Consider the following 14,714-nt stretch of genomic DNA (forward strand, 5'->3'; position numbering starts at 1 on the left):
TTCTTTAGTGTCTGTATTTATTTTTAGTTTCTGATTCTTATATTTGTCTTGATTTGTGAAGCTGCTACAACTTTTCAAGTGCATGAGCAATACAATTCCACTTGCAAATTAACATTTCCTATAATTAATTTTTGTGCTGTCTTTTCTTTCCAGCTGAATTCCTTGAGAATAAGGACCTATTTACTAATTTCTATATTATTGTTCTGGAGTAGCAAAACGAAAATAAGCATATGTTAGTATGGAATTAGAAAGAACCCCGAAACTAGAAACTACATTCACATTTTCACTCCATCACTTAATAACCACATGACATTTGGCAAGTTATGTTCTTTTATTAGCCTTAGTTTTCTTGTCAACAAAATGCTACAAGTTTACTTGTAGAAAGGATAAAATAATATACATGAATGTGTCAATAAGAGTGGTGCATTCACCAAAGTAAGCAAATTGTCCTATCACTTTTTTTCCATCAACAAAGAAATGACAGGAAAGGACTCAATGATGCTATCATTTGTCTCTTGAGGAGGTATCTACAGGGAGCCTGAGAGGAGTTTTTGCTATTCCCAGGAGAAGGGTAGGAAAGCAAGAAACATAGGATGGGAGAAGGTGCAGCTAAACAACATTATTAGTCTCAGCCAAAGACCAGTGACAGCCTATCTCCTAGGGGACTGTGAAACCACACAGCAGAGTTCATTCCATCTTGAGGCAAGGAGTCTAGATTTTGTATGCTCCTCTCCTTCCATCACTGGCTATAGGCTTCTAAGGCATGCAGGTGGCATGGTGTATAATCACCCAAACAGAGTGAAGACAATTATCCAGAGACAGGAACCAGAGAGAGGATGACAGCACCAACACTTGCAGGAGCTGGGAGCTGGGTGAATTACTAGGTAAAGAGATCTGGCAGGAAGGAGTAACAACATCTGTAACAGCATTATTAGTATTCCCTTAATTCTTACCTTCCCTTAATCCAATAGTTCTCAACCAGGGATGATTCTACACTTGGCACTGTCTGGAGACATTTTTGGTTATCACAACTGAGTTGGGGAGGGGCACTGGCATCTAGGGGGTAGAGTCCATGCTAAATACTTAGGGTGCACAATATAGCCTCCTACAACAAATAATTATCTTGCCCCAATCCCATATACCAAAGGTGTCAAAGATGTGGGGCTCTGGAGTAAACAAAAACATAGAAGTCAATACATAGCATTTATTATTAACAGTTATTGATTTGCTATAATATCATTCAGACTTTACTAATCAAAAGGGGAAAATGTGGATTGCATTAATTTTTCTAGAGAACACACACACACACGCACACACACACAGAGGAACATTTATCTTGTGAATATAACTAGTATTACTTCATAATATACAACAAAATTCAGCATGACCCATGGACTGAAACGATTACTTTTGCAAATGACATTCATACTGCCATTGCCTTCACCTTCTTTTCATGTCTGCTTTCAGGTCTGCCTTTATCAACACCTTTGGGTAAAGGTAGTTTAACACCAACACTTTGCTGTCCTAGAATCCTTAGCTCCTTGATTTTTTTCTCCCCCCCCCCCCCACCTTTTTCTTTTGTGATTTTTCTCCCTGTCTTCCAACTGAACTCATGAACATCAGAATGTGTGTATCCAGTTCTGCTCTTTTACTTCAGCTGCACTTTCGCTGTTGGAGAATTTCACAGTATCCTATAACTGCCAAATACATCTTGCTTGCTTTCATGGCCTGTCTCCCACTTCTATGAAGTTCTGTGGTTTGGGTTGTTTAGCACACAGTAGAATTAATTAACCCCCTTTTTTCTTTTCTAAGGATTAAAGCCAATTCTTTCTTCTAAAACAAAAAAAAATCTCACTAAGTTTTAAATTCTTTGAGTATTTTCCCTTTTTAATAGTGTGGAGCTATTTGACATACAAATAAAAATACGGCCATTGTTATAAGGAGGAAATTTAATGGTAGAGACTCTCACATCACACATTTTTTCCTTACCCCCCTCTCCTTTTACCTTACCTCTCCTTCTCAACCTTGTGTGTGTGTGTGTGTGTGTGTGCACGTGCGAGTGTGCGCATGCACACAGGTGCCTCAGCCAGACATTTTTTCCTCTCCATCTCTTAATTGCACAGATGATCTAATTTCACAAAACAGATCACTGCTGTTCTTTAACAGATATCATGGAAGTCTTAATAAAACCGTATCAAATCAATCCTATAATTATGTGGAAAATGTTACACCATTTTGATACACATCTCACTTTCCTCTGGACCTAAAATTAATAGGAAACTCCTAAAGCATTTGATCTCATTCTCACTAATGCATATTGTTTAAGCAAAATTCTAGAAGCATTATTTTAAAACAAATCAAAACACAACTTGGTATGTCATGTTATAATTTGCCAATTGGTGCTTAAAGAAAAATTTTGGATAAAAACTGGGAAGGAAAAGGGACAGTAAGGGATATGAATAAGATCAAAGATTCCAGAAAAAAATGGCGGAATAGGAAACTGACATCTGATATTATGATACATCATTTAGAAACTCTGGAGTCAGCTGAAGGCTTGCAACTTCCAGAAAAAAGGCATTATAAGATATTATGATTAATATCTGTCAATTTCAGCTCTTAGCACAATAACAACTATCGCCCACCCCTAGCCACTTGGCAGGCATTGTTCATGTGTTCCTGGAGCGCTTGCATTCAAGTTGTAAAAGTCAAGATGGGGAAAAGAACCCTGTCCTCTAAACATCACTGCTCTGATCACTGATGGCTGCTTCTTCTTTTTATTTAAAAAAATAATTTTTATTTATTTTTGAGACGGAGAGACAGAGCGTGAGCAGGGGAGGGGCAGAGAGAGAGGGAGACACAGAATCCGAAGCAGGCTCCAGGCCCTGAGCTGTCAGCACAGAGCCTGACACGGGGCTCTAACTCAGAAGCCTTCGAGCTGTGAGATCATGACCTGAGCCGAAGTTGACCACTCAACTGACTGAGCCACCCAGGCACCCCAATGATTGCTGCTTCTTATCACAGAAGTGCTGACAAATAGTGGCCACTGTTATTGCGCCTCCCCTCATTGTTGCAAGCACTTCCTATTCTGGCTGAAGTGACTTCCAGGGATTTAAAAGTCTGGCACATTTATTTACCCCCTTCATTTTTCTCTCTTTCTTTTTCCTTTTAGAAGACATACATGAACAATTAGGACATTCGAAAGCAACCACATCTACAGAAAAAAACTAGAAGGTCACTGCATATGCCTAGTGGAAGACACAGTCTCAAAAAAAGACTTGAGTAGACTTCCAGTTTTCTCTTTAGGCTGATCCTTGGCACAGAGTAATTAAAAAGCAAAACTACCCCCCTCACACACACACATGCATACACACACACACACACACACACACACACACAAATCAAAACAAAAAGCAAGCAAATAAATAAACCAACAAACTTTGGAGAAGGATGAAAATCTGATTTCCAGAGTTACCAGATTATTAGATTCAAATGACCAGTTTTCAACAAAAAAGTATATACCATACAAAGAAGCTAATATGTATGTTCCATCAAAGGAAAAAATATGTATATACCAATAGAAATTATCCCTGGCAAAGGCATAATGGCAGATCAACTAGACAAAGATTTTAAAACAACAAGTCTTAAACTTGCTCAAAGAACTAAATGAAGATGTGAAGAAAGTCAAGTAAATGAGGTATGAACAAATTGGAAATATCAATAAAAAGAGAAGAGACCTAAAAAGAAACCAAAAAGAAATTCTGGAATTGAAATAACTAAAAGGAATAATTCACTAGAGAGTTTAAAGGCCAGTTTGAGCAGGCAAAAGAAAGAATCTGTGGACTTGAAGATAAGATAAAAAAAGGAACAAGTCCGAGGAACAAGCAGAAAAATGGATGAAGAAAAATGACCAGAGCCTGAGGGACTTGTGGGATACGATTGAGCCAACCAACACATTTATTGTGAGAGTCCCAAAAAAAGAGAGAAAGGGGTAGAAAGAATATTTGATTAAATAATAGCTGAAAACTTCCTAAATTTGATGAAAGCCATGTATATAAACATCCAAAAAACGTAATGAACTCCCAAGTAGGATGAACTCAAAAAGACTCAAGCCAACCAAGACACATTAAATCAAACTGTGGAAAGCCAAAGACAAAAGAATTTTGAAGTCAACAAAAGGGAAGAAACTTGTCACTTACAGGCAAACCTCAATAAGTAATCAGCAGCTTTCTCATCAGAAAGTTTGAAGGCCAGAGGGTAGTGAGATAATATATTCAAGGTGGTAGAAGGAAAACTGCCCATCAAGAACACTATACCCAGCAAAACTGTCCTTCAAAGTGAAGGAGAAATTAGGATTTCCAGATAAACCAAAGCTAAGAGAGTCCATTGCCCCTAGACCTGCCCTAAAAGAAATGTTAAAGGGAGTCCTGTAGGTTGATATGAAAAGACATTAGATAGTAACTCAAAGTTGTATAAAGAAATAAAGATCTCAGTAAAGGTGAATACATGGGTCATTATAAAAGCTAGTATAATTATAACATTGCTGTGTAACTCCACATTTTGTTTCTACATGATTTAGGAAGTTAATACATTTAAAAAACAATTCTTAATCTAAAAATTAATATTAATGCAATTTGTTTTTTTAACTACACATTTTGTATTCTACATAATTTTAGATGCTAATACATTAAAAATTTTATTGGTTTATGTTTTTTGGATGCACAATATATGAAGATGTAATTTTGTGACACTGACAACTGAAAGGGGTGGAGGATGAAGTTGTTAAAGGAATAGAATTTGTGTGTGTTGTTGAAGTTTGGCTAGCATAAATTTAAGTTAGAATGTTGTAACTTTAGGATATTAAATATACTCCTCATGGCAATCACAAGACAACTAAAGAATATACATGAGAGGAAATGAGAAAGAAATGTACACATTCACTATAAAGAAGAAATCATAAATTCTTAGTTAAAAGAGACCACAGAGCTCAATTAATCCTAAACTTTAGTTTTATTGATAGATGAAGGAACAGACTCAAAGAGATTGATGTCTAGATCACAACGTGGGTCTTCTAATTTGGCGTCCACCAGTTTCCCTATTACCACACATTGGCTTCTCGTGTTGAAGCTGAAGAGTGCTTCCAGTCAGTGTTTTCCCATATCTCTCAATTAAAACCCTTCCCTACCTCTTGTGACCTGTAGCACCACCCCAGCTGAGTGTACCAATACCACCTCCTGCCCTTTGGCACTAAACCTACTAGAAGGCCATTGGGCTTACTTTCAGTAGCAATAAAGTGAAGAACACAAGATCTAGATTCTGGTCCTGGCTCTACCATTAGGTATCTTCACGATCAGGGCAAGACTTTGAAAATCCTTGACCTATTTGTTTACAGAGTTACTCTGAGTTAGATATAACATGAATAGATTATTTCCAATGTTCCTTCAAGTGCTATTACACCTGGATGCATAGCACAATCAGAGGCCTCAGGAAAATCTAATCCATTGTGACATTAGATTACCTAGAAACCAAGAGAATTTCCGGGTCTACTTCACTACAATGTAATATAAGAGAACATAACACTCCCATACTTTTGCTTGTTTTTAAATATATTCTTTGAACTACTAAGATCTATTATTCCATTTGCCTCCTACCTAGCATTAAAAACAAATAGACAAAAAACACTGTAGAGAGTTAAATTTATTGGCAAAGTGTCTTCTTTCCTCTTTTTACTTTTGCTCCTTCACCCCATTCCTCTCCCCCTTCTTCATTTCCTATATCTTCCTCATTCCATTTCATATACCTCCCAGCTGTTTTTAAAATGTCTGAATACTTCAGTTAATTTTCCAAATCTTTTACTTTTCCCAATTTTCCTGATGACTACCAATGATTGCAGGAGGTTGAGAAAGCTCATTAACTAATTCCCTTAATGTCTTAACGTGGCAAGCACATTAACCTACTAAGTCATTCTGTACTCGATTGCCTGAGTTCTGTAGGCCCTAGTGGCTCTTTTGGTCAATAGCTGTATTGTTGCTTTTCTCTATCGTTCCTAATTGAATGCACACTGCCCCTTGATTTCTGCTACAGCTGAATTGCAGTTGCTTGGCAAATTTTCAATCTTGCTGATCTTTCCCCCCTGACTGATTAGTTTTATTTATTTATCCAATTTTTAAAATTGTGGCTTTGGCACACCTGCCTCAGGGTAAGGGAGTGCAATTAAACACATTAAAGGAAATACAACAAAACGTGGCAATTACATAATTAATCAGTTTTAAGCAGTATAAAAGAATTGTTGGCCTAAAGCATAACATTTGGGGAAAGGGTAGTTTTAACAGTTTAAAACCATTTTAAGTTTTTTCTCCTGAATTTTGTTTTCTGTACATACAATCTAGATTATAAAAATATTTATTTCTTTATTATGAGACTCCTTTCATAAAGCACAATTGTTTTCCCCACTCGGCACCATGCATAAGGACACTAGAAGAACAATTGATGAAAAATTTATGGGAATGCCCTTAGGTAACCCAGGTACATTTTAATCTTCTTAGAATTCTATTTTTACTGTATTACTAAATTGGTACATTAATAAGTCAGGGTGGCTATGGAAACTAACCTACAATAGCATATTTAATTATACAGTTTTGTCATGTTCTGCTATCATTTTTTAAATTAAATTTGTATATACTCCTGCTTTCATTGAGAGAGGATAGCCACTGAAGGCCATGGTGGTTCCATTTTCATGTGATTGAAGGATAAACTGAAGCTGAGTCAGGTTCCATAATCCACCCAGAATGATGTCTAGCATACAATATCTCTGATTCCTACCTCAAATCGCTGCTGTTAACTTCAATTATTTTCTTGTCCAACAAATATTGAAAAGTGTCTAAAGACGGACATATTTACTTACTTCTTTTGCTAAAGTAAAACTGGGGATAGAACGTTCAAATCAATCTTAACAGTAAGCTACGCCTCCCATTTTATCAAAATATGGGATCCATCAGCAAGAAGATCCATTCATCTGAATCTGAATGTGTTTATGTTTATATCTGCATTAATCTTTATCCCTCAGGAGAAGAGTTCTTTCTCTCCAAACCTAATACATCTCCTTGTTTTCCTAATTCCATTCCCTCTCCCTTACTTTTATTCTATCCGTTGTGGTCTTAATTTTTCATAGATCTGTTCTTTACAGCTTCTTCTTACTCTTTACCTAAACAGTTACTCAATTACTTCCATTTTAAAAAGTACGTAAGTAAAAATGTAAACCGAAAGGAGGAGGAGGTGGAGGAGGATGAGGTGGGGGAGGAGGATGGAGGGTGGGGAGGAGGAGGAAGGGTGGGGGAGGAGAGACAGGAGTTTTAGCAATTACATCTGCCCCTTAAGTCTCTCCCTCTCTCCCTCCCTCCCTTCCTCCCCCTAAGTCTGTCTGTCTGTCTGTCTGTCTCTCTCTCTCTCACTCTCTGCTTCCTTTCAACTACAAACTTCTGGAAAATTTAGGTTTCGCTATCACTTTTTTTTCTGTCACTGCATACTCAGTATTTGGCCCACTATGACCTAATTTTTGCCTTCACCATGTTACTGATACTGCTTTGGAAAAGATATAAAGATACCTTTTCAGTGTAAAACCTGATATGCATATTAAGACTCAGTCAACCTGAATTTTCTGCATTATTTATAATCTTTGGTTACTATCCCTTCAATCATTCAACAATATTCAAGGATCTTATAGTCTAGAGGAGAATATATATTAAAAAAGTAGATAATTATAATAAATGTGAGTACTGATATGATTTTTATCATTGTAGAAGGATATCAAAGAAATTGATAGTTGCCACCCTATATCCATTCTTTCTTAACAAAGAAACAAAACTCAGATTTAACTTGGGGAATCCATGTGAGTACATGAAAACATACACAAAGAAATAGACACATTTTATATTTTCAGCATCTCTTGCAATTATATATAGCCAAATGAGTAAATACTGGCCAATAATAAGTAAGTGAAAGCTTTTGAAGGGGGTTTAAAAAAATGTAAGGAATGGAGGCACCTGCGTGGCTCAGTCGATTAAGTGTACGACTCTTGGTTTCTGCTCAAGTCATGATCTCATGGCTCATGGGTTTGACCCCCATGTTGAGCTCTTCACTGTCAATGCAGAACCTGCTTGGGATTCTCTCTCTCACTTTCTCTCTGCCCCTCCTCGGCTCATGCTGTCTTTCTCCCTCTGTCTCTCTAAATAAACTTGAAAAAATGTCAGGAATGTTTGCTTCTGTTCCTCTTCATTCTTCCTGTCCAGAATATAAAAGCCATAGCTAGAGCCAGAGAAGCTATATTTTGACCTTGATAAAAAATGAAAGCCAGAAGCCAAGAGTAATAAAGTAGGAAGACTAAAGTGTCTGATTCCCTGAAAATTTTGCAAAGCTTCTGTAACAGTCTTGGATTGCCCATTCTCAGACTGTTTTTATGGAGATAGTAAACTCTCAGTTTTATTAAACTGCCACAGCAAAGTCTCTATATTTGACAGAGGCACATTAGAATCACTGGATGTAAAAACAACAACAACAACAACAACAACAACAACAACAGCAAAAAACAATCTGGATCTCTGTCTCAGCTATTTTTTTCTTATTTAACATACTTTCACTGGAGTGGTTTCATCTATATCTCTTTCATACTTCTCTTCTGAGTTCCAGAATCATATACTCAGCAACTTCTAGACCTTTTTCTTGAATGCCACTTAGTCACTTAAATTCAACAATTTATGTTGAATTTGAGTATGTTGAGTTGAGTATGAGTATGTTGAATTTGAATATGAGTTATGTTATCCTTCCTAATCAGCTCTTCCTTCTATATATAGCTTTTGGTTCATGATTCCAGTTTTAACTAAGTAAGCTACCAAATCTCAGAATGTTGGATGTAAGTCTCAATTCTTCCTTCTTCTTCACTTTTATAACTCAATAGATGGACTCTAATCAACCCCTATTTCAGAGTTTTTTCTTGCATGGATCCACCCCTCTCCATTCTTATCCACTATTGCCTTAATCCAGGAGTTCACCTTTTTTTTTTTTTTTTGTTAAAAAATACTTTTATTACTGCAATGTGACATCATGGCATAAAGCACTATACCATTTGATGGGACATCCATTTATAGGGGAGCACCCATATGCAGTTATATAGCTTCCCCAATAATCCTTATTACAAACAGCTGCTTAATCTCATCCAAAGATTGAATAAAACATTCTTTCTACAAGATACTGAACACTCACTTTAGTTTATTGCAGAGCTTTTCTAAATGGACCTCCTTCTGGCAAGAAGGTATTTCACCTGAACCTACAAATGGGTCTGTGCTTGTCTGATAGTAACCAAAATTCTGGACTCACATCTACCCAACAGCCATGGCGCCAAATTTACTGAGCAGCTGTACATAGACTAACGCCACATCTGTCAGAGAATTCCTGGAAAAGTTCCACACTCAGAACAAACCCCCACACTCCCCATGGAGGGTAACTGTTCCAGGTTGGAGGAGAGGCTAAAAGAAATTGAACCTGGGGCGCCTGGGTGGCTCAGTGGATTAAGTGACCGACTCTTGATTTCAGCCCAGGTAATGATCTCAGAGTCAGGAGATCAGTCCCCCCCTGTCTGGCTGAGTGCAGAGCCTACTTAAGATTCTCTCTCTCCTTCTCTCTCTGCCCCTCCTCATCTCACTCACTCTTTCTCTCTGTGTGTGTAAAATTAAAAAAAAATAAGTACATAAAATGAAATAAAATAAATTGAAGCTAAAGTCTTCATCAAGTGTCCAGGGTGACCTTGGGTAGGCCTGCAGACCCTTGGGCTATTCTTTCTGGTGGCCTTACCTATAGGCTGCACCTGAACTATATAGACTACAGTCCTGAGAACCTGCAGTTTTTGTGCACCTGAGCTTCTATCTGAGCCTGTTGTCCATAGACCAGGAACACATCAGAAGGCACTGGGGTTCTTTCACTGTGTAGGTTTCTCATTGCCTCAGTAGCCTGCCCTTCCTGTCTGCTCTGGACTGGGGTTCTGCATCTTGAAGCCCAGCTCCAGCTGCTCCACATACCACACTAGTTTGGGAGGGAGGGGGGCATTGGGGGTTGTTGGTGGTGGGGAAGGGGTTTCCACCTGAGCCCCTGTGCTTAGGGATGTTTCCTCTGCCCCAGGCTTTCCTGAGGCCCTCCCACCTCCGTTCTCCACAGAGGCCCCAATCCGGGTTTTCTTCTTTTGCTTCTTTGAGGCTGCATCACTTTTATTCTCTTGGACTACTTTAAAAAACCATTCTGGGGCGCCTGGGTGGCGCAGTCGGTTAAGCGTCCGACTTCAGCCAGGTCACGATCTCGCAGTCCGTGAGTTCGAGCCCCGCGTCAGGCTCTGGGCTGATGGCTCAGAGCCTGGAGCCTGTTTCTGATTCTGTGTCTCCCTCTCTCTCTGCCCCTCCCCCGTTCATGCTCTGTCTCTCTCTGTCCCAAAAATAAATAAACGTTGAAAAAAAAATATTAAAAAAAAAAAAACCATTCTGTGGGGCACCTGGGTGGCTCAGTCAGTTAAGTGTGTGACTCTTGACTACTGTTCAGATCTTGATCTCAGGGTTTGTGAATTCAAGCCCCACTTTGGGCTTTTGTGCTGACAGTGTAGAGCCTGCTTGGGATTCTCTCTCTCTCCCTGTCTCTTGGCCCATCCCCAGCATGCATGTGCATGTGCTCACTCGCTCTATCTCTCAAGATAAATAAATAAACTTAAAAAATTAAAAAATTAAAAATCATTCCTAACTACTCCTCTCTCTCCCAGCTCTTTGTCTCTCCATCTATTACCACCTTGTCAAAAAGAGTTAATTTCCAAATACATAGATCTGCTTATGCGCATCTCAAACTTAAAAATTTTCAATTATTCTCAATTTCCTGCAGGGTAAAATTAAAATGTTATAAATGACCCTTTTTAAATAGTCCCTATTCTGTTTGCAGCATCTCTTCTATTCCCCACCAACAGTGCCAAAAACAAATATTTCCAGTCGAATCAGACTGTCGGCTATTTCCATAGACTCCTTCTCTTTCCCAGTTCGTATCTTTTTATTTCATTTATGCCATCTACCTTGAATGCTCTTCCTCTCCCTCCCGTGAGTATACATTTGTTTTCTACTTATTCGTTGAGGCCTAAATTAGAGTCAAGCCAGGTATGAGTCTTTCTCTTGCCCATCTGCCACCTCAGTGCAGTTCGTTATTCCCTCACCTCTTACTATCTGCTTTTGTGCATACCGCTATTATATAGGTTATTATATTGTTTTAGAGTCATTTTTGTATATATAGATATGTTTTGTGTATTCTCATTTTGCATGTATTTAATCTTAAAGGAGGCATCCTGTATTCATCTATCTTTCCTCCAGATATCTATAACACGGAACACAGAGATGCTCAAATCATAGTTGGGGTTTTGGACTAGCTACACTTTGGCTTCCTTCTAAATAAAACATGTAAGTTCAGAATAACTGCTTGCAGACAGATGTAAGATTAGCCAGAAAATCATTTTAACTAAATGGTCTATTATGAGAATGAGCTTCACATTCCTTTATGCTATGGATTCATCTTCTTTATCCTAACCCCTAACACCCCAGACCCAGAAAGCACTCTACCTACTTGCTTTTAATCAATTATATTTTCTACATTAATGTTTCATGAACCTGATTTTGAAATGCAAACTTTATTTAGTGAACTTTGGATAATCTAGTTTTGAATAACAAATTCCTGTAATGTTTAATGAGTTTGTCTGCTTTGCAATCATGCTTGTTACTTTCCAAAAGATTTCAGAGAAAAAGGATGACATAGATTAGAGCCTCCTTTCAATTTAAAAAGGAAAGATGACAAGAACTCAGGGTCACTAAGAGATTAAAGCAAGTGTTCCTAGGAACATGTAAATGAAATGTATTTAAAATGCTTTCCAGGATCTACCTGCAGGCAGATGGCTGTAAGGTATATAAAAGGGGGCATGTAATGTTTCTTTTATCCAGATTTATCTTTTCTAAATGGAAATTGTAGGCAAAATGATGACAAAATGCTTTTGGATTTGCAATGCTATTCCTTATTTTATGTAATGACTCAGCTTTTAAATTGTAAATCATGGATTGTAAACTTGTGCCTAATCTATCTGAAAATACGGGTAAATTCATGAATTTGAATCATGGTACCAAACAGGAAATACAAACCCATTTGTACATATGGAGGAAATTATATTTTGAAAGAACAATTAAGAGTAACATATTTTAACAGTATTTTTGGGGGTGAAAGGTTAGTTTCAACAGCCTGCAGAAGTAGTAAATAATGGGAAAATACCATTCATATGGATTCAGGATTTGCAAATGATGGTGAATGTGTGGCTGTGTAAAATAGACAAAAGTAAATAGAAGACAGACTTAGGTCTACAAATAAATAATCTTTTACACATTAAAGTAGTTTAATGTTAAATGAGAAAATGAAGACAATGTCTAATAATCCAAAGTAAAGATACAATATATTAAAATTTGTATATATGTATATGCATGAATATATGCGTATATGTGCATTTATATGCATGTATGTATTCATACACCCACATAGGTCTCTGTGTATACAGACCATGACTACTTAAAATACATTTTGTTGAAAAGTGTCAGGGCACCAGTGTTACACAGGTTGTGATGGTTTGTGTCTTTACAAAATTGCAATGCAATGAAATACTTTTTATCTCTAATAATTACTAGACAATTTCCAAATTATCCACTTTTAATCAGTGCTTTTAATTAGTGTCATCATAGATTCCAGTCTGTCCACCTGAATAGAAAAGACACAAGCCTTTGAAGGTAAACTCCAGTTCTGACATTTACCAGTATGACCTCGGGGAAGTTTTCAACTTTTCTGAATGTCATTTTTTTCCAGTGTTAGTGAGAATAAAACAAGCAGATAAATAATCTCTCTGGCATGCAATCGTGAGGGTCAAATGGAATGAAATATAGGCAAGAGCTAGATAGTCAATAAAAATTAGTTCCCTGCCTTCTACTCTTGATGGTAACCTTTTGTTTTTGTTTTTGCAGTAATGTTCTTTTAAAGCATGTTGGTTCACTGAGGGAAAGTCCAATGTCAGGACTTAGAAGTCCTAAAATTACAAATTTATAAGTATGCTGTTATCATTTGTCCTCATGAATATAAGTTCCTAGAACATTCATGATGCTTCACTTTAACTTAAATTTACAATCTTGGTCCATGTCCTTCTCAAAGTCACTGATAACTGAAACTATTATAGATATCAAATATTATTTTATTACCATACCCACTCTAGAGAAATGATCTACTGTTATTAAAAGATGAGTAGAAAAGTTAGACATTATTTCTAACATGGTCATTTTATAGTGGTTTGAAACTCAGGGTCACCAAAGAATTTATGAAAGTTTTTCCAAATCTATATATATTCTGTCATGCCCCACTTCTACAATTAGATATAGAAATAACAGTTTTCAAGGCCTGAATTTCTATGCTATGGAAATGATTAATCGGGAAATGAATACCAATTAATAGTAATAAAGCCATTTTTTCATTGATTTGCAAATCCATAGGCATTTATCTTATAAAAATTACAAGATTCAATTCAGAGTTTCACCTGCACACTTTCTGAAGTCAGAAAACCTCTCTCTAAATTAATATCTATTTCTTTTCCAAGTGGCTTACAAATCCTGATTCATTCTAAAAATCTGTAAATAAAGACAAGTTGTGCTGACATAGCATTTCTGTAGTTCAATTCCTTGCTAATTTAATTTCATGCAATTTAATACACTCCAATTGAGTTTATTCTCATTTACATGGACCTAAAAGATTTGGTGAAGTGAGGAGGGGTGTAGCTGCTTTGTTTCAAGCATCTTCTACATGTGATGGTAAAAATGCCAGGCAATACTCACAGCTGACATGATGAGCTCTCCTCCTAAGTTCTGGATCTCAGCTTTAACTTGACTGCAGATTTTCAGTTGGTGAGAGTAAAACTTAATCTGTTCCAAGTAGGCCAACAAATCTTGTTTGCATGATGGATCTGGACACTAAATATGCATAAAAGATAAAAAGGAAAATAGCAAAATAAATAATAAGTAGATCAGAGTGAATAAATACTGACATTGGAGGTACCTTATAAGGCAGCAACATTATTGTCATTGAACCTCATTTCTCAGCCCCAGCCCATGTAGGTTCTGATTGCTTCCACCATGAGAGGATTTTTATTCATGTTTCAACCTTAATTACTTCAGCATAGATGATGGAAATAATGGTAAAGGAATTTTCAAATGTGAAAAGGTACATGAAATAATTGCCTTCAGTTTATGATAAGGTTAGAAGTCTTCAGATTGCATTTTAGGTAAATCTAAAGAAATGTTTTAAATGCAATTATTTCTTTCACTTAGAGTCACTATTACTAGAATATTTCTCAGGACCCGTTGCTCTGCATTGTGTGTCCTTTCTTATTTGTATGGGCATGAAAACACCTGCAACAAACAATGCATTATCTTCTGTTACTTTCATCATTACACATTACACGGACAAAAGAAATCATTTGCACCATAGGTAAAAGGAGCATATCTACCTGGAGCCAAGAAATAAACAGCATATGTGTTTTAGAGATATATTAAGCCTCTTTACCAAAAGCAGCCTCCTGTACTATAATATCATCCATAAGGAACTTCTTGGAAGACCGCTTCCAACAT

General features: G+C 37.0%; 1 protein-coding gene across 6 annotated transcripts in view; it reads right to left on the reverse strand.

The window, feature by feature from the left end:
- The window catches only part of CTNNA3 (catenin alpha 3), a 1,783,011-nt gene that overhangs the window by 61,247 nt on the left and 1,707,050 nt on the right, over nt 1-14,714 (reverse strand). For all 6 annotated transcript variants that reach the window (XM_045040980.1, XM_023240490.2, XM_045040981.1 and 3 more), the window contains one exon: nt 13,923-14,057. In XM_045040980.1, the coding sequence (XP_044896915.1) occupies nt 13,923-14,057 (135 nt within the window). The remainder of the gene's footprint in view (nt 1-13,922; nt 14,058-14,714) is intronic.

This window comes from Felis catus, chromosome D2, assembly GCF_018350175.1.
Source record: "Felis catus isolate Fca126 chromosome D2, F.catus_Fca126_mat1.0, whole genome shotgun sequence".
Lineage (NCBI taxonomy): Eukaryota > Metazoa > Chordata > Mammalia > Carnivora > Felidae > Felis > Felis catus.